General features: G+C 42.0%; 1 protein-coding gene and 1 long non-coding RNA gene across 3 annotated transcripts in view; one reads left to right on the top strand and one right to left on the bottom strand.

The window, feature by feature from the left end:
- Nucleotides 1-20,270, bottom strand: part of RGS22 (regulator of G protein signaling 22) — a 101,372-nt gene that overhangs the window by 37,703 nt on the left and 43,399 nt on the right. For both annotated transcript variants that reach the window (XM_054016643.1, XM_054016644.1), the window contains exons 12-15: nucleotides 18,075-18,238; nucleotides 17,315-17,423; nucleotides 11,000-11,125; nucleotides 9,312-9,413 (exon numbers count right to left, since the gene is read on the bottom strand). In XM_054016643.1, the coding sequence (XP_053872618.1) occupies nucleotides 9,312-9,413; nucleotides 11,000-11,125; nucleotides 17,315-17,423; nucleotides 18,075-18,238 (501 nt within the window). The remainder of the gene's footprint in view (nucleotides 1-9,311; nucleotides 9,414-10,999; nucleotides 11,126-17,314; nucleotides 17,424-18,074; nucleotides 18,239-20,270) is intronic.
- LOC128830837 (uncharacterized) lies at nucleotides 7,957-20,229 on the top strand. The gene is made up of 4 exons (XR_008443700.1): nucleotides 7,957-8,025; nucleotides 8,634-8,753; nucleotides 9,852-9,983; nucleotides 18,606-20,229. It is a non-coding gene; the product is annotated as an uncharacterized LOC128830837 (long non-coding RNA).

Genomic DNA, 20,270 nt, shown 5'->3' with positions numbered 1-20,270 from the left:
GTGTTGAGGGGATTGTAATGTTGACCTCGAGCATCTCATCAAAACGAGTGCTTTGAGATCCCCGAGTGTCTGGGCCCAGTCTGCGCAGGGCCTGCTAAGGAGAATTGCAAAGGGGCTTATGTCTGAACCCCCTGCTCCTCCTCCTCTGTTGATCTTGCCTGACTGATTGGGCAAAGTAGTGGCCAGTCTGTTGGAACCTGTAGTGCCCTCTGGATATTGCCAGGCTATACAGACCCAGAGATTTCAAGGTCTCTTTAGAGTCCTTGAGGCCATGTAGTCTAATGTCCGTTTGCTCCGAAAACAGCGATGACCCTTCAAAAGGAGAGTTTGGTGCACCTCATGTGGAAACTCTGAGGACTGCAGCCACGAGCTCCTGCGCATGGTTACAGCTGCAGCCATTGATCTGGCCATGGAATCAGCAGCATCCAGAGCCACTTAAAGGGAGGCCCTTGCCACTGTCTTCCCTTCCTCAACTAAGGATGAGATCTCTTGTCTAGAGTCCTGGGGGAACAATTCCTTAAATTTTAGCATGAACTCCCACATATTAAAATCATAGCAGCCTAGCAAGGCTTGCTGGTTCACTATGCAGAGCGGTAGGCCCCTCATGGAGTAGGCCTTTCAGCCAAACAGGTCCAATTTCTTTAAAACTTTTCCCTTGGATATAGATCCCACTTGACCTTGATGATCCCTTTCATTGGCAGCCGCCACAACCAGGGACCCCTGGGGGAGAGTGCAAGAATAGAAACTCATATCCTTTAGCTGATACAAAGTATTTGCATTCTGTACACTTCACTGTAGGAGGGAAGGAGGCAGGAGTTTGCCACAGTGCCTTGACGGGGTCCATAATGGACTCATTGAGTGGTAGAGCCACTCTAAAAGGGTTCACTGCTGACAAAATGTCTAAGACTACATATTGTCTCCTTAACCACCTCTCCTGTAAGTTTGAGGTTACCCTCTTTAACAAGTCCTGGTATTCCTTGTGGTCATCTTGCAGTGGAGACACTCCTGCTGCCACCCCTGCCTCATCTGGAGAGAAGGATGAGGAGGCTATAACCAGCCAAGGAGCCTCCTCACTTCCTCAATCTCCACAGAGGCCTGCAGGACTTCCTCCTGAGGCTCGGTGTTGGGTTCTGTACCAGAGTCTGAGTGAGAGGTCTCTCGGTCCAGTACCAGGGGTGTCATACTTTCCGAGGCCACTGAGTATGATTGCCTTGAGAAGCTGCCCTGAGGGGGCACATCCCATCGGTTCCTAAGCAGTCATTGCATAGCTGCCAGGTCCATGGGAACTGGCGCCTAAGTGTTCGGTGGCACCCCTGTACTTGGGGCAACAATAAAAAAGGAATGGCCTGGAGAGCAGTGTGGGTGGCTGTGTCAATGGAGGGAGTTAGGACCCCACTTCTGACTCTGATGATGAACTGCAGCGCGGAGAACAAGGCACTGAAGGGAATGGCATTGCCAATGATCAGTGTCACAGCAAAGATCACGTGGAGGCTGCCAAAGGAAGTTTTCCCTTTAAAGGGCAGACACGGTACTGGGCGAAGTCCAAGCAACAGCTCTCTGCTGCTCAGTGGCGCTGAGTCTTGAACCTCCAGGTTCAAGGGAACTGGGCTTGTTTAGTCTGTAGAAGAGTGAGGGGGGCAGGGCCGGCTCCAGGCACCAGCTTAACAAGCAGGTGCTTGGGGCGGCTAAGGGAGAGGGGCGGCACCTGTGGCAATTCTGGGGCGGCAGGTCACTCCTTCTAGGAGCGAAGGACCTGCCACGGCTTTTTTTTTTTTTTTTTGCTTGGGGCAGCAGAAATGCTGGAGCCGGCCCTGGAGGGGGGCATTTGATAGCAGCCTTCAACTACCTGAAGGGGGGGTTCCAAAGAGGATGGAGCTCAGCTGTTCTCAATGGTGGCAGATGACAGAACAAGGAACAATGGTCTCAGGTTGCAGTGGGGGAAGTCTAGGTTGGATATTAGGAAACACTATTTCACTAGGAGGGTGGTGAAGCACTGGAATGGGTTACCTAGGGAGGTGGTGGAATCTCCATCCTTAGAGGTTTTTAAGGCCCGGCTTGACAAAGCCCTGGCTGAGATGATTTAGTAGGTGTTGGTCCTGCTTTGAGCAGGGGGTTGGACTAGATGACTTCCTGAGGTCTCTTCCAACCCTAATCTTCTATGATTCTATGACCCCTCCCCCCATGTAATAACCTTGAGACCTCCTGAGGGGGTCACAACCCCGGCAGTAGGGGGAAGAACTCCTGCAGTAGATGAGAACCCCTGCACTAGGGGGAAAAATTCCAGCAACTTTGCTTAGGGCACACACATCCTTACCCTGGAATAGACATGTGCAAGCACTCCAAGAAGAACCAATACTTTGGGCCTAAACACTTGACAGTGGCTCTTTAAACTCTGCAAAAGCCAAGTCACCAAAGCACATGGATCCTTTGCAACTGTCATCCTTAGAATTTTTAATGACTAGCATCTTTAACAACCATGCAGGATTCCACCCATTTTCTACATATATGTAAAAAGCAACAGAGGGTCCTGTGGCACCTTTGAGGCTAACAGAAGTATAGGGAGCATAAGCTTTCGTGGGTAAGAACCTCACTTCTTCAGATAAGAAGTGAGGTTCTTACCCACGAAAGCTTATGCTCCCTATACTTCTGTTAGCCTCAAAGGTGCCACAGGGACCCTCTGTTGCTTTTTACAGATTCAGACTAACACGGCTACCCCTCTGATACATATATGTAGGCACCTAAAAAGCAAGATGGGTTTGTTTTTAGCACGGTCTATACATTGTTAACCCAGATAAAGATTCCCATGTGTAGGGGTGAGTCTAAGAAACTAACAAATCCATAGGTAAAGCTAAGCTGAAAAACTCAACCAAATTTATCAGATCAATGTACACCCCGGCTAATTATAAAATAAACTGAAATTTTGCAGATAGAGCACTAATTAGACTCACAGTGATGTCAAACCTTGGAAGTTACCTAAAACTAATAAAGTTACAATTACATCATATTTTAATCTGATCCAACTCATTTCACATGTAAAAAAGCCAAGTTATAAAAAGAACAGTCCAGCCATATAAAGATGTGATATCTATAAAAATAACCATCTCATAAAGGGGTTAGACATTTTATTCAAGTCAAATTAGACAGCAATAGGACTAAGTTGGTCCACTCATAAAACCACACATGGGAGCTCTGAATTAGCGAAGACCCCAGTGTATTAGATTTAACCTGGTCATTTAAATGGCTAACCCTACTGTAATGTGGCTTTTTAAAACACATCTTTCTTTGATGGAACTGTTCTCTCTCTAAATAGAATTTTTTTATATACAAAATGTTTTAATTCAAATGGCTTTCTGTTTGTTTTGGTTAGAAATTGGAAAAGTTGGAAAAACTAATCTATAATTACCTTGATAGACAATGTCATAAATTATTAACTGGCTTTTAACTCACTACCTTTGCAACATCAGGGCTTGATACTGCAGCTGCTCCACATGTGGAACTGCTAGTGACACACCACTTCCATTTCACATGTGGAGATGCTACAGAATAAGCTCCTACATAAAGGCAGACCTTATATCCATTAGGCTACATATAGTTACTTCCATCTGCACATGGATCAGTCTGAGTCAGGTCAGCAAGCACTCGGGACCTGGATCCTGGGATCCCGCTACAGGGTATGTCAGAGCCTGAATACCACTGACTTGGGTCCAAGCTCTGTCATTTTGCAATGTGGATGCGCTTCAACTCGCAGAACTGAGTCAGAAGGTCTGCGTAGTGCAGTATGGATGCGTTAGCATGGCTGTGAGACCAGGGTCCAGCAATTGTAAACCCAGATTTACAATTCAGTGTGGACACTCAAGTTTACAGTGCAGCATAGACATATACCCTAACGGCCAGATCCTCAGCTGCTCTAAACTGACGTAATTCTGTTGACTTCAAGGGAGATGCACAGATTTATGACATCTGAGGAGCTGGCCCACAACCTACCTTTCTATCAAGATTTTTATACTATGCCCATCATTGTAATATCTGAGCCCCCAAGTAGAAATATAGGGCCAGATTGTGACTAAGTGCTTGTGCTGATGCATGATGGGAGAGGTGACAAGGAACCTTCCACCACCTTGTGTTCCCGGCACAGGGGTCAGTCACAACTGCACAGCTTGCCCTGGCCTGAATGTAAGGAGTGAATGGGATATTACTGCAAATTTTGCTGGTCATCACAAACAAGTGGAGAAGTGGTGCCTATGGCTTTCTCCTTCTGAATTGTCGAATGGAGCCAGTCAGTTTCAGAGGGAAGAACACATTACATGCTCTTAAAGCAGGGGTGGGCAAACTACGGCCTGTGGGCTGGATCCGGCCTGTGGGATTGTCCCCTGTGGCGCCATGGGCCCCACGCCACTCTCAGAAGCGGCCGGCACCACTTCCCTGTGGCCCCCGGGCGGGTGGGCAGAGGGCGTCATGTGTTGCCCTTGCCTCCAGGCACCGCCCCCTGCAGCTCCCATTGGCCAGGAACGGGGAACAGGCTCCAATGGGAGCTTTGGGGGAGGTACCTGGAGGCGCGGCAAGGACAACGCATGTGGTGCCCTCCGCCCCCCCCCATGCAGGGAGCCTGCCCTGGCACCGGTGCACACCGCTGCCACCCCAGAGCCACTTTAGGTAAGCGGCGCCAGGCCGGAGCCCGAACCCCACCTGCACTCGCCCTCCAACTCCCTGCCCTAAGCCCCCTGCGTGCACCCTGCACCCCTCCTGGACCCCAACCCCCTGCCCAGAGCCCCCTCCTGCAGTCTGCACCCCTCCTGCGCCCCAATCCCTTCCCCAAGCCCCCTCATACAATCCACACCCCTCCTCTGCCCCAATCCCTTGCCCTGAGCCCCTTTCTGCATACCTAGGGCCGGCTCCAGGCACCAGCGCAGCGAGCAGGTGCTTGGGATGGCCAATGGACAGGGGCGGCATGTCCGGACTTTGGCGGCAATTTGGCGGTGGGTCCTTAGGTCCCTCTCGGAGGGAAGGACCTGCCGCTGAAGTGCTGTCAATCACAGCTTTTATTTTTTCTCACCATTTCGGGCGGCAAAAATGCTGGAGCCGGCCCTGTGCACAGCGCACCCCCTCCCACACCCTGCACTCCCTCCCGCACCCCAACCCCCTGCCCCGGCCCTGCATACAATTTCCCCACCCAGATGTGGCCCTCGGTCCAAAAAGTTTGCCCACCCCTGTCTTAAAGGGTGTATCCAGGAGCGCTCCCAGGGTGGAAAACATTTTCGGCGCTCATCTCCATTCTTTGAGCAGCTGAGACCAAAAAAATGAGCTGCTCAGCAGTTTGGCTCCTCCTGGAAGCTGGTGTCCAGGGTGACTGCCCTGCTCAACTACCCTGGTGTATCAGTGGCCTTGCTTACGCTCCATGCCAGAGAACTATAAGAAGTACTGTGCTTTCAGATTTTCACTGGGGCTGTAAAACTACTGAATGGCCCCTATGCGAGCCTGTGCACTAAGGAATTCATAGAGCATTATATTGTGTGTTACAAGAAACTCAGTTTAAATTAAATGAATATAAGGCTGTAAAATTCAAATAAAGACCTTTGCGCATGTAAAATCTCAGGCTCATCAGACTTAATTTATTCAATGTTTTGCAACTTCAGTAAAACATACAAAGAATTTTCCTACCTTCCAGCTATATATTTTTCTATAAAAGTATTAAAGTTAGTGATGGTCCAAACCAAAACTGTGATCTGGAGTCTGATCAGAGTTTGCATCTTGAAATTATTTATAATGGACCAAATGCAAATATACCAAACATCTGGGAAAATCAGGTTATGATTCAGGTCTGGATTATGAACTCCCAAATTCGGGAATGTTCAGATCTGAGGTTTTGGTTAAGCTCATCCCTAAATGTAAAGATTTTCAGTATGTAATCTCAGAATGCTTAGGTTTATACAAAAATAAAAAAAATGCTTAGTATTGTTCCCCAACAAGTCCATGATAATAATAACTCTTCATCTAAATTGGCTCTAGTATTAAAATATTATATTTCCAATAATTGTATTATATTTGTCTAACCCTAAATACTATTTTTCATAGCAGATTGCAACTTGTTTCTTTATTATTTTTCTTTTCCAATTTGTTTTACACTCCAGCATGTGTGTTCATAGTGAAATAACCCATACATTCCTGGATTATTACTGTCACTCATCTTTTTTCTAGTGCATCACATTTCATCCTCACTTGAGTTTCTTTTACTATACACACTGATATATTAAGGAAACACATGCCAGGGTATATCATAAAGCTTAGATAAAACACTGACCAGAAAAATACAATGATCAAAGAAAGTTTCTTCTTACTTCTGTGTTATGTACAGAAAATTGTATGAAACACTCGATCTCTCTGAATCATAAATAGTAAAATATATGACAATGTGCTATTAGAAATCTGATTGACATTAGGAGTAGCGGAATAACTATCTCATTGTATCAAAGGTGAGTGCAGAATTCGGGAAGGCATCTTTTCCAGAAGCAGGCCCTTTTGATTGGATACAGCTTGACTCTCATCTGTGTTCCAATGAAAACAAGAATAATTTGTGTGCAGCCTTAAAAGGCAAACTTGAGAATGATACCAAATGTTTCAGCACATGTGTTGATTTGTTATGTTTCATTTCAGCTGTGATGCTAATGGAACAGTTTCACATATTTCGTTCTGATGTATTTACTTTAATGGTCATGTGTATGTAGCTTTCTGTGATTGCCTAGTAACTCTGATTGTATGATGTTGTGCTGTCACCACCAGGCCGGGGCTGGAAATAAGATAAGACAAGACTAAAGGCTTGCTTTTCAGTCATGTAGCCTTTTACTCCAGGGCAAAGTAAGTATAAAACATGACCAAATCAGAATGGCAATATTTCATATCCACTTTGCATCGGTGCAAATTACTGCACCAGGTGCAACACAATGGAGACTTGGGCCCAAAGGCTAAAAATTTCAAACGTAAATTTGGCTCCTAAATCCATATTAAGACACCTAAATAAAAATTGCCTGATTTTTCAAAGATCCTATGTACCTGCAGCTCCCTCTAATATATATGTGTTCTGCGGGCACTCAAGTCAGGCCACTTACATATTTAGGTGCCTAAATATGAATTTAGATGTCAAACTTTAGGCACCCAGGTTGGACATTTTTGTTTTAAGGCTGAGACTGACACATACAATTTATAATGTGTCCTCCTGAGTTTTAGGAAAAAGAGAAAAACTCAACATTGTGACTGCTTCAAGTGTTTGTTATCTCTGAGTTATTGTGGTGTTTCCCTTATTGCCCAGGAGCAAGAACGTTTAGATCAGGACACACAGAAGAATGAAGACACAGAACTGGAGGTGGAATTAAAGAAGCAGGCTGCAACTTTATTAACTTTTAACATGCTGCCCACACCCCATTCTCACCCCTTCAGACTACCGGGCATTAATTGGCTCTAGTATGAGATTAACCAGCCTTAAGCATTAACATCCCAATAAGTGAGGGTTGTCTCCTTTAGTCTAGCCCTCCCTAACTGAAGACAGGATTCAGTCTTGCTACTCTCCCACTCTGAAGGAGAGTGAGGGTACAGACAAAGGGCGTCTTATTCTTCATGCACCTTAAAACATCCCTATGCCCAACAGGCTATTGTGGCCCAGGACGAAGTCCCTCAGGCCTCTGTGGACATTGAGGGAGTGACTCAGCAAGTTATAGCTTCCGCATCCTCCTCCCCAGACAAGGCCGTGATGGCAGCAGGGGGACTCCACCACAGGCACTCCTGGGTCCCAGGCTTTGGTTTAGCCCAGAAGCTGGCCTCTAAAGCTTCTCATGTGTACTGGACACAAGTATTGACAATAATTACTCTGTTTTATTACCCCTTACTAATTTCTATTGTTTGTTTTAATTGTGATCTCTTTTCCTTAATTTCCTACATTACCAGGCCTCAAGGATTCTGCAAGTACAGGAAAAAATTCTCCATAGCCCCGCAAAGCAAGCCCAGAAACCCAGCTGTGACAACTGCAAACAAAGGGTAGGAGTAGCCAACGCAGCACCTGTGGGTCTAAGATCGCTCCAAGAGGGCCATAAGCGATGGTGGAGGAGAGGGTCCCTGTGTCTAGTGAACCCACCAATGGGAGACCGATGTAGGTTGAGACTCCCCAGCTCCCCATGCCCACACATGGACTCCAGGTGTTTCTGGACAGGTGTGAGAGCATGGAGTAGTAGATGCCTCCTCATCCTCCTCCCCCTGACAAGGATCCCAAGGAGTAGCCATCCCCCTGCCAGTTCAATCAATGCCCACAACCAGCCACTGACCCATGCACACTCAGTGCTATGGAAAAGCCATGGAGGGAGAGTTACAACTGCTCAGTACAGCAATAACTTAAAATGCAAATTATATTGAAATTTAAATTATCCTGGTTGTGTAAAATGCCATTCCTCTCTCTACAGACATATGCTTTATGGACATGGGAAGTGGTGCTCTCTAAGCGATACTTGGGTCTGCTCTCTTTGGAGAAACAGACACATATTTAAAGGCACAGGATAATTTAGAAAGGAAAAGGAAACCCAAGTTTCTCAAAATGGCAGTAAAAACTGCATGGCATACTTAAGATGGCTGTACCTTTCTCCCCCCATCAGCATCCAACAGTCTTATAGAACATGGGTCTGAGTTATCGATACTACTGGTCAGTGGGGAAATAATTAACTTTTTCACTGCACCTGAACTTACAGTGTAAAGCCAGTGAAGAACTCTCACAGGTAAGCAATCTCATTAGCACTCTAAAAATCTATGAAGTAGCTTAACACCAAGAAGGGAGAGTAATTGTATAATCAGGAGTGATAATGGACTGAAATTAAGAAAAGAAAAAGCTATAAGACTGACAACTGGAAGATCCACTTCTATGACTAAAGTCAATATCCTAAGCTTAGGCTTCAGGATTTGAAATTCTAACCCTCATGAGAGAGAGTAACAACTGATTTACACATACACATACAAAAAGAATGATCAGCATTAACAGTAGCTATTTCCAAATAAAAGGTAACACTGGCAGTGAGTAGCAAAGGGGAGACTATGCAAACTGAATATTAATAGATAAAACTGGGAATGGAATTGATCCTAGGAAACAAACTATGCATGGCTAACATTTAAGTCAAGCAATTCCATGGTAACAATTTAAAGCTGGATTTATTGACCACAACCTCAAATTTCCTTTGCTTGGGGTTGGGGAGACTTGGAAACCCTTTCAGTTCTTTTGTCTTTTTTAAACAGTCTTACAATAAAGATATTACTGAAGGGAAAACACATTTATAACTTACTTGAGCTTGCTTGCATAGTTTAAAAGGCTGAAGGGTTTCTTGGTAGAAAAGTTGATGATAAGCCTGTAGGTCAAACCAAAAGTACGCACTGTTCTTCCACAGCTACAGATGGAAAAAGAATATAAGTTATTACTACCCAATTATCAGGGCTTTATAAAAGCTTGGGTTTCCAATCCAAGTAATTGTTTAGCTCCTTGGGGTCATCATAAATCAAGCTCAATTTAAGATGGTTTTAATCTTCTGTTGCATACTGGCAACAGGACAATATGTTTAATGGCATTGTCACTGCGATATTATATCTTTTATTGTATCCTTTGCATATAATTGGCCATTAAAATTGTTAACGTTACAGTTAACATTTGAAGAGTAACCACATTTTGATGGCGTGAAGCCAGCACTTAAGAAATGTTGATAATGTACGTGCAGAACTTGTGCCATGGTGGGATAGCATTTTGCAGCAATAACCCAGACAATTAAATGTTTTATACTGGGCATATGTTATTGTGACTATATTACATTGTTATTATATTTGTTTCTAAGGTACCATATCTTGGCCTCCGTTTCATTGAGTCAAACAAAAATATCAAACATCTTTCAGAAGAAGGAGCTAGCTCTTCCCCTTCTCCCCCGACCTCTCTGTTCTAGCTCTTCACTTATGGGGGTTGGGTCTTGGTGAGTATCCCAAAAGCACATCTGGGGTTAGCTGCTTTATGAGATTGACAGTTAAAAGAATACCTTCCAAAAAGGGGAGTTTTGCTCCATAACTTGTTGGTTACAAGACTTGTTTCAGTCAGAGGTCAGGCTGAACATAAGTTCCACAGCGGAAGACACTTGATACAAATGGCTTGATTTTTGGAAGGGAGTGATCACCACAGATCCCATTTACTTCTGTGGGATTTATGGATGCTCATCCTCTTTGAAAAATCATGCCAATTTTGTGTAGGTGGCTAAATGTAAATTTAGGATTCTAACTTAAGGCACCCAGGTTTGAAAAATTGTGGTTGTTGTCTCCTGGAGAGCCAAAGGCAGAAGAAAGCATTTCTGGCCACTGCTGCTGCATTCTAGACATATGTGAGAAATCTATAACCCTGCCAATGGATGGAATGACCATGGCCTACATCCTCATCTTTTTCAAATCCTTCCTAAAGATTCACTGCTTCTACAAAGCCCACAGGCTGACTAGCTCCAACCCATTCTCCCTCTACATGCTGCAGCAAGTAGTGGCTTTGCAGACAGCAGAGAAGAAATATAATTATGTTTCCCAGAAGTTCATGGAGCTTCAGTGAACACTAAAGAACTTTATGCAAATGCTGGGGGATACTTGTGGACATTACTGACACCACAGGGAAGGAGGCGGAAGACTTGCATGTGAAAGAGATTATATTCTAGTAGATATTCTTCTTTTTCCCCTTTTTAAAATTTTTCTGCAGGCCAGGATCTCATACTGTTTTTCTGCCAGATGGAAAAGGCAGTTATTCACAATGAATAGTCCCTTTCATCCCTGATGGAACACTCAGACTTCAAATAGGTTTGGGATAGTCAGGTTAAGGCCCATCTTTAGTTTCAAAATATGCATGAACACCACCCCTTTCTTTCTCCAGTTATTTTTTCAGCCTGGCTGCCCTTTGTAGCTTTGTGTTCAGTCAGTTGTGGAATAAATTGTCACAGGGTAAGAAAATACCTCATACCTCATTCCCTGACTTCTCACAGAAGCGTGTGAAGAAGTAGCCTGCTCTGTTCTCCACATAAAGAGACTGCAGCATGCATTCCATTTTAGAACCCCCTAGGACAACACTTTCTGTAGGACTTTTACCCTAGGTTAACAGAACAGCAAGAAATAAAGGCGATTAATTTTTCTTAGATGTCAGTGAGTTGAAATGGGGTGTCACGCAGATTGTTCAGCTGACATCTTCACTCCAGTCAACCAGATTTTACATTATATTATACATACAATTGGTGCATAGAGGTCATCTAGTCCATCCCCCCTGTGTTGAGGCAGGACCCACAAAACCTAGGCCATCGCTGATTGGTGTTTGTCTAACAAGTTCTTAAAAACCTCCAATGAGGGGGGTCCACAACCTTCCTTGGTACTTAAATATCCTTAAAGTTAAAACGTATTTCCTAATATCTGAACTAATTCTCCCTTGCTGCAGATTAAACTGATTACTTCTTGTTCTTCCTTCAAGGATGTGGAGAACAATTGATCATCCTCTTTATAACAGCCCTTAACAGATTTGAAGTCTTATTGGATCCCCCTCCATGTTCTTTTCTCAAGACTAAACATGCCCAGTTTTAAAAATTTTTCCTCATAGGTCAGGTTTTCTAAATCTTTTATCATTTTTATTGCTCTCCTCTGAACTCTCTTCCCAATTTGTCTTATCTTTCTTAAAGCATAGTACCTGAAACTGGACACAATACTCCAGTTGAGGCCTCAGTGCCAAGTAGAGTGGGACAATTACCTCCTCTGTCTTACATACAACACTCCTGTTAATACATCCCGGAATGATATTAGCTTTTTTTTTTTTTTTTTTTTTTTTTTTTTTTTGCAACTGCGTCACAGTTTTGACTCATTCAGTTTGTGAGCTACTACAACCCGCATCTTGTTTTTCGGCAGTACTATCATCTAGCTAGTTATTCCTCATTTTGTAGTTGTGCATTTGATTTTTCTTTCCTAAATGTAGCACTGTGCACTTGTCTTTATTGAATTTCATTGTGTTGATTTCAGACCAATTCATCAAGGTTGTTTTAAATTCTAATCCTATCCTCCAAACTGCTTGCAACCCCTCCCAATTTAGTGTCATTCACAAATTTTATAAGCATATTCTCCACTCCATTATCCAAGTAATTAATGAAAATGTTGAAGCATTCCAGACTGAGGACAGACCTCCCGTGGGTCCCATTTGCTCCATTTGACAGCAAACCATTGATAACAACTTTCAGTACAGTCTTTCAACAAGTTGTGCATCCACCTTATAGTAATTTCATCTAGACAGCATTTCCCTAGTTTCTTTATGAAAATGTCATGTGGGATTGTGTCAAAAGCCTTACTAAAAATTAAGGAAAATCACTTGCTTCCCCCTATCCACTAGGCAGGCCAGTAACCCTGTTAAAGAAGGAAATTAGGTTGGTTTGGCATTCCAGGTGCTTACAAATTGATTCTTTATTAACTTGTTCCAGTAACTTTCCAGGTATCAAAGTATCCAGGAGTATTGAGTAGGACAGGGGAGATTTAAGGGGGTCTATTTTGACACCTCCCGCCCCACCCTCCTGCAAAGAATCCCAAGGAAAATGCAGGCCAGTGAGCTGACCCCTGAAGAGCTGAGGAGATATGTGGCAGACTGGTCACATCCTGTGAGGACACTGGGAGTGGATGAAGGAGTGGGGATGGGAGGACAATAGGTTTCTCTCCAAAGATTGCTCAAGAGCAGGAAAGAAAGAGCGGGGCCTTTTGAGAGAGGGTCTTGTGAGAAAGCAGTCACAATAAGAAGCCTGAGGGTATGGGATAGTTAGAATCCTTGATACTCAGCATATGCGCAGTGTGCCCAGCCATTTGATGGCATCATCATCAGCTGGGTGAAGAGCCGAGTGGCAGCAGCAGTGATCCCTTGTGGTCGAGGATGATCTCTTCCACAGATTTTAATTTTTATGGGTCCTTTGGTGACTGAATCCTTGAGCCACAAACTTGTTGGCAGACATTGCAGGTGATGCTGGAAGGCAGGGTTGGGCCATGATTTCTGTACGACAGTCGTCTGTCCTTTCTTTTCAGGCATTTTTCTGCAACCAGGACAAGGCAATTTTCCTCAAAAGTGATCATTCCTTCTCTGACAAGTCTTCACCTGTCCTGGGCCACTGTCTACCAGTGTGTGTTATTGATGCCACATCTCTTAATCTCTTGAGGGTGTCTTTGAAGTGTTTCTTTTGGCCTCCCCATTTCCTTTCTCTTTTGGTGAGTTGGGCATACAGCAGTTGTTTTGGTAGGCGTGCGTCAGGCATGCGCGCACAGTGCACGCTCCACCTCTGCTGGTGCTGGATAATCACGGCCTCAGTACTGAAGGTGTTGGCCTTCGTGAGGACACTGAGGTTAGTGTGGTGATCCTTCCACTTTATGTTGAGGATCTTCTGGATAAAGTGCTAGTGCTAGTGCTGGCTTTCTAGGTGTTTTCTGTAGGTCACCCAAGTCTCGCCGAAATAGAGGAGAGTTGGGATTACTACCGCTTTATAAACCAAAAGTCTAGTGTGTGTTCTGATGTTGTGGTTGTTGAATACCCATTGAGACAGTCTGCCAAAGACAAGGCTGGCACAGCGGATTCTGTGCTGAATCTTAACATTCTGTCTGCCCTCTGTGAGAGATGGTGGCCAAGGTAGGCAAGGTGTTCTAAAATTTCCAGTTCTTCTCTGTCAATCTAGAACTTCCTTGCTGGGTTTGATGATTGATCAGGAGCTGGCTGGTGGAGAACTTTGTTTTGCCAATGTTCAGGGTTAGTCTTAGTCTTTTGTAAGCTTCAGAGAAGCAGGTAAGGGCTGTTTATAGATCCTCCTTTTAGTGTACAACTACAGCACAATCATCTGCATACTGGAGTTCACCCATCATTGAAGTAAGTCATTGGGCACTTGTCAAGAATATGCAACGTAGTCTGAAGTTGACTATATCTACATCATGGGTCATTAGAGAAATCCCATTTGAAGAGTGACTGGCCGCACAATTGCCCTGTCCTGTTCAAAACTGGTTCAGGGATGGCCAAAGGTGCCTTGGCAGGTCAAAATCTGGTGGGCAGATGGTGGGGTTGGTGATGAGAGAGTGATTAATGACTGTTATCACAGACCACTCGTTACGCCAAGCAGATTCCACCGTCATGTCCTGTGGTGGCATAAGTGACCATAAGGGCCCTTGATAGCCTCCATGGATAACCAAGTGGAGAATAAATGGCTGGGCCTCTCTTCCCCTCAGCCAGAGATAGACTCCTCCAGACAAAAGACAGGGATGTATAAATAGAGATATTCAAGGAGTGTGAATATTTCCTGAATATTTGGTTCCACAATATAAATTTCACTTGACCACAAACATCAGCCTGTTCCCCCATCCCTTCTGTTAACTAAACAAGAATACCTTCAGCAAAGGAATAAACAATTGTACTATCCTAATGAAAAAAAAAAAAAAGCAGTCTATTAACAGATTAAGGAACTCAATGCACATTACAGTTTATTTCCTGAACTGGGCCAGCAGTGCCAACAATCTCTATGAAAGAGCAGGACACCTTTGGAATGTTCAATGAACATGACGAGTTTGGGATTTATAGTTGTACCTGTGGCATTATTCTTAATTCTTGGACTTAAAAAAGCAGGAAGCCCCCAAAGCCTCCATCATTTCAGCAAAAATTAAGGAAACATTCTTCTGTGCATTGGATTCAGGGAGTTGCTTTTGGAGGCAGTAATTTTACAAGCCATACAATAAAGTGTAGGAGTAATGAAAAAAATTAGAACTGGAACATGTTCCTGCTGTATATTTTACTGTTTTCATCACTACATATTTTAGGGCCATATTCAAGCTCTCACTTCCACTGGTCACTAAAATATTGCCCCAAACTGTACTAAGGTGTGGGAATGTCTCTATTGAAGCATTTATCCATTAACTCACAAATAATAATCCTTTTTACTGTCACACAAAGAACATTATTATGATTAAAACAATAATTTATTAGTAGTTACCATACCAAAGTATGAGAATTACCACCATTATTTCCTATTCTAAGAATAAAGAAATAGAATGGACCAATGGATGCCATAGTGTGGTAATTATGGATGAATGTTGGCTTTCTATTAGGGCTGTCAAGCAATTAAAAAAATAATCAAGATTAATCGCAAGATTAAAAAAATTAATCAAGATTAATTGTGTGATTAATCACACTGTTAAACAATAGAATACCATTTATTTAAAAAATTTTGGATGTTTTCTACATTTTCAAATATATTGATTTCAATTACAACACAGAATACAAAGTGTACAGTGCCCACTTTATATTTACTTTTGATTACAAGTGTTTGCACTATAAAAAGACAAAATCAATAGTATATTTCAATTCACCTAATACAAGTACTGTAGTGCAATCTCTTTACCATGAAAATTGAACTTGCAAATATAGAATTATGTACAAAAAACTGCATTCAAAAATAGAACAATGTAAAATGTTAGAGCTTGCAAGTCTGCTCAGTCCTACTTCTTGTTCAGCCAATCGCTCAGACAAACAAGTTTGGTTACATTTGCAGAAGATAATGCTGCCTGCTTCTTATTTACAATGTCACCTGAAAGTGAGAACAGGCATTCTCATGGCATTGTTGTAGCCGGTGTCGTAACATATTTACGTGCCAGATGCGCTAAAGATTCATATGTCCCTTCATGCTTCAACCATCATTCCAGGGGACATGCGTCCATGCTGATGACGGGTTCTGCTTGAAAACCATCCAAAGCAGTGCGGACCAATACATGTTCATTTTCATCATCTGAGTCAGATGCCACCAGCAGAAGGTTGATTTTCTTTTTTGGTGGTTCGGGTTCTGTAGTTTCCACATTGGAATGTTGCTCTTTTAAGACTTCTGAAAGCATGCTCCCTACCTTGTCCCTCTCAGATTTTGGAAGGCACTTGAGATTCTTAAGTCTTGGGTCAAGTGCTGTAGCTATCTTTACAAATCTCATATTAGTACCTTCTTTGCGTTTTTTTAAATCTGCAGTGAAAGTGTTCTTAAAATGAACAACAACATATGCTGGGTAATCATCCGAGACTGCCATAACATGAAATATATGGCAGAATGCGAGTAAAACAGAGCAGGGGGATGTACAATTCTCCCCCCAAGGAGATCAGTCACAAATGTAATTAACGCATTCTTTTTTTAACAAGCATCATCAGCATGGGAGCATGTCCCCTGGAATGGTGGCTAAAGCATGAAGGGACATACGAATGTTTAGCACAGGGGTTGGCAACCTTTCAGAAGTGGTGTGCCAAGTCTTCATTTATTCACTCTAACTTAAGGTTTCGCATGCCAGTAATACATTTTAACGTTTTTAGAAGGTCTCTTTCTACAAGTCTATAATATATAACTAAACTATTGTTGTAAATAAAGTAAATAAGGTTTTTAAAATGTTTAAGAAGCTTCATTTAAAATTAAATTAAAATGCAGAGCCCCCCGGACCGGTGGCCAGGACCTGGGCAGTGTGAGTGCCATTGAAAACCAGCTCGCGTGCCGCCTTCGACACCCGTGCCATAGGTTGCCTACCCCTGGTTTAGCATATCTGGCACGTAAATACTTTGCCACACCAGCTACAAAAGTTCCATGCAAATGCCTGTTCTCACTTTCTGGTGACATTGTAAATAAGAAGAGGACAGCATTATCGCCTGTAAATGTAAACAAACTTGTTTGTATAAGCAATTGGCTGAACAAGAAGTAGGACTAAATGGACTTGTAGGCTCTGAAATTTTACATGGTTTTGTTTTTGAGAGCAGTTATGTAACAAAAAAATGTATCTACATTTGTAAGTTGCACTTTCAGGACAAAGAGATTGCACTACAGTACTTGTATGAGGTGAATTGAAAAATACTATATCTTCTGTTTATCATTTTTACAATGCAAATATTTGTAATCAAAATATACACTTTGATTTCAATTACAACACAGCATACAAGATATATATGAAAATGTAGAAAAACATCCAAAGTATTTAATAACAACTTAAATTGGTATTGTCTTGTTTAACAGTGCGATTAAAACTGTGATTAATTGTGATTTTTTTAATCACGATTAACTTTTTTGAGTTAATCGTGTGAGTTAACTGTGATTAATGGACAGCCCTACTTTTTAATTAAAATACTGCACAAGGCAAAGATATCATCTGTATAATCAGACACATTTTCCAAAATCACAGGGTATATCCCCTTTGATTGGTTTTACTGTAGATTAAAGTGTCTTCAACCATAGATTCAGGGAAGCCAGGTTCTTCCAGCGTTACTTACTGGGAGCAGCTCAGCATAGGTGTATTTTCTATCTGTCGGGGACTTCAGGCATTTTGTATCATCAGTAACAGCTGAGAGATGAGACATATTGCTTCCCACTGATTTTAGCCTGGACTCACAAACAAACAAAAATGTTTGATAACTGCTTAAGAAAAGATTAGGAATGTTTAGTTTAGAGAAGAAACAAATAAGAGGGGACATGATGTAGGTGTAACAAAATAGTGAATGGTATGGAGAAGGTAAATTGAGCATTACTATTTAGTTTGTCTTCTTATAGAAGGAACAAATAGACATTCAATGAAACTGAAAGGCAACAGATTTAAAAGTAAGTTAGAGGAAATTTTTTTTACATATCACATAATTAACCTGTGGAACTCCTTCCCACAGGTTATCATGGAGGCGAAGTGCTTAGAAGTTTTAAAAAAAGATATGTATGTGCCCAGTCAGAACATTGAAAGTTACATCAGAAAGGATAATAAATGTTGCTCATCTAAATAAACCTGCTCATCTAGGCTTCTATCAGCCCCTGCATACTTCCCTGGACAAAGCCCTCATGCTCCTGGGCATAAGCAAACCACTAACAGCTAGAGGTTAGGAAGAAATTTCCACCACAGGCAGATTAAATCAAAACTGTGCTCTTGTGAGCGGATTATTGTATTAAATTAGTGGGCAATAAAAAAGTTGCATTCCATGAAAACAATGTTAAATAGTTGAGAAGTATGGGATTTATAAATGATACACAAGAGATTTTTGCACTTACCTTTTTTTACTAACTTCAGGTTTACTGGTTACGCTGTAGAAATCATCCTTTGTGATGGTTCCACTTGGTGGCAGGGTAGCTGACAATAATCTGGTAGCTCTCTTAGAAGATAAATTCATCACATTTGTTTTTAATAAGGTTGTGGGTGAGCTGGTTTCATTTCTCTAAAGGAATAGAAAAATAGAACAACTCAGAAATAAAATTTCCCACCTTTGTTCTTTCTGATGCTTTCCAATTAAAGGTTTCTATTGACATCAGGGACTTTCTTTCCAATCACAATATGTAAAGTAGATCCAAGCTTTTTCCATCATCCTTTAATAACTACAAAGCATTAAAAGTTGCTAGCAGAGGGCAATATTTCACCCTCCGTCTTTACATAAAATTCCAGTTAACATCAGTGGGATATCTGCAAATGGAATGAAGAAGGTACAGGAGAATATGGCATATCTTGTTTAACATGACCCATATTAAACAAATCACCTAAACAATCAAGATCCTTCAATTTTAATGTAACCTTTTTTGTCTTTGTAGCTCCTGATTCCAGATTTGATCCAGAAGACACGGAAACTCCAAAACATAGCAGATAGACTTTGCACAGGGAAACGTACAACTTGTGTAGGGGGAAGCTGCACATTATTATACTATTCACCATAAGGGGAAAATGTGTGCACACCCGGGGCATGGCCAGTGGATTCATACACACAGTGCAGATGCAATCTACTAGTCCTTTCTTTTCCCAGTGGTGGCACCTTCTCATCTAAACGTCCATCAGCCCCTGCATACTTTCCTGGACAAAAACCTTTTGCTCAAACTTTGCTCACAGGACCAGGATTTGTTCCTTAATGAACTCTAAGGATACTGATGAAGATGAATGGCAGCAGATGAATGTCCTCTGGTTTACAAATCAGTTGAGATGTTCAGAGGATAACTTAGAATTACGAACGTTTTGCACAACTCTGACAAAACCTGAGACCGTACAAAGCTTACCTAGTTTCAGGCTTTCCTATAAACTCAGTTATCTGAAGCCAGGTTCACAGAAAGTTTTGCTAAAATGCAAAACTCTCCCAAGCAAATCTGGGCCAGTATAGGGCTATGCAATGAAACTTCACTATGTATGAGTTTGAAATGAAAACAGGTGAAAATTTGTTCATTTCCATTAAGACTATGAGTTCATTCAAAATCCAGACTCAGTGAGTATCTCAAAAGATACAAGCCCATGTCATTAAACACAACAACCAGAAAAATGTTTGCATAAATCCCTATAAAGTGAAATCCAGAAGTTTCATGAAATTTTAATTAAACAGCTGAAGCCATTTGCAGTAACATCAGGCCACCAAGATTAATTTAGACCATAATGAACCATCCATTGCCATTAATTACTTAATCTTTTAATACACATAGATATTAAAACTGCATTCTAAAATTATTTCAATAAAAATATTAGAGATGGGTTTGAACTCAACCCCTGAATCAGAACATCCCTTATCCTTGGGAGTATTTGAAATCTGAACTGTTATCTGGATCCACAATTTGTAAATAGCTCCTATCTTGAGACCTGATCCTGAATGTTGCTGAGTACGTGCAAATGCCATTGACGTGACCTCTCCTCTTCAGGCCCTTTGTGATGAGCTGAGTCAAGAACCCTGATCTCGCAATGTACAAATTCTAGTATATTAAAAATCCATATCTAGATCTGAGTTTTGTAGCTTGAGACCATCTCTAGAAAAAATATCACAGCTGGCTGTTCTGACTAAACAATTATGATTTGAGAGACAGTGGGCCAGATTCTGCTCTCCGTTACACTAATAAGCATGTATCCAAAGTAACTTAATTGAAACCAATGGAATTACTCCAGATTTATACCAGGATACAAGAATCTTGCCTTCTAGCTATTATGTAACTCAATGAAATTTGAAATTTTCAGCTAAAATCTGCTCTCAGGTATATCCATGTGGCCCACTGACATTGATGGAGTTGTCAGGGTGTAACTGTGAACAGAAATTGGCCTGCAGTTTGTATTGGAGCTACTATACAAAACACAGTAGCATTCTACTGCATTTTACACATAGACTTTGGATGAAACAAGCTTAGATTAACTAGATCTGGCTCTATAAACTGACTCAAGGAATGAGGACCAAATCCATGTCCCTTTTAATTCAATAGAACTTTTGCCGTTAACTTCTGAGGGTCCTTGTC

Source organism: Malaclemys terrapin, chromosome 2 (assembly GCF_027887155.1).
Source record: "Malaclemys terrapin pileata isolate rMalTer1 chromosome 2, rMalTer1.hap1, whole genome shotgun sequence".
NCBI classification, from domain to species: Eukaryota; Metazoa; Chordata; order Testudines; family Emydidae; genus Malaclemys; species Malaclemys terrapin.
This window is presented reverse-complemented; position numbering and strand designations above follow the sequence as displayed.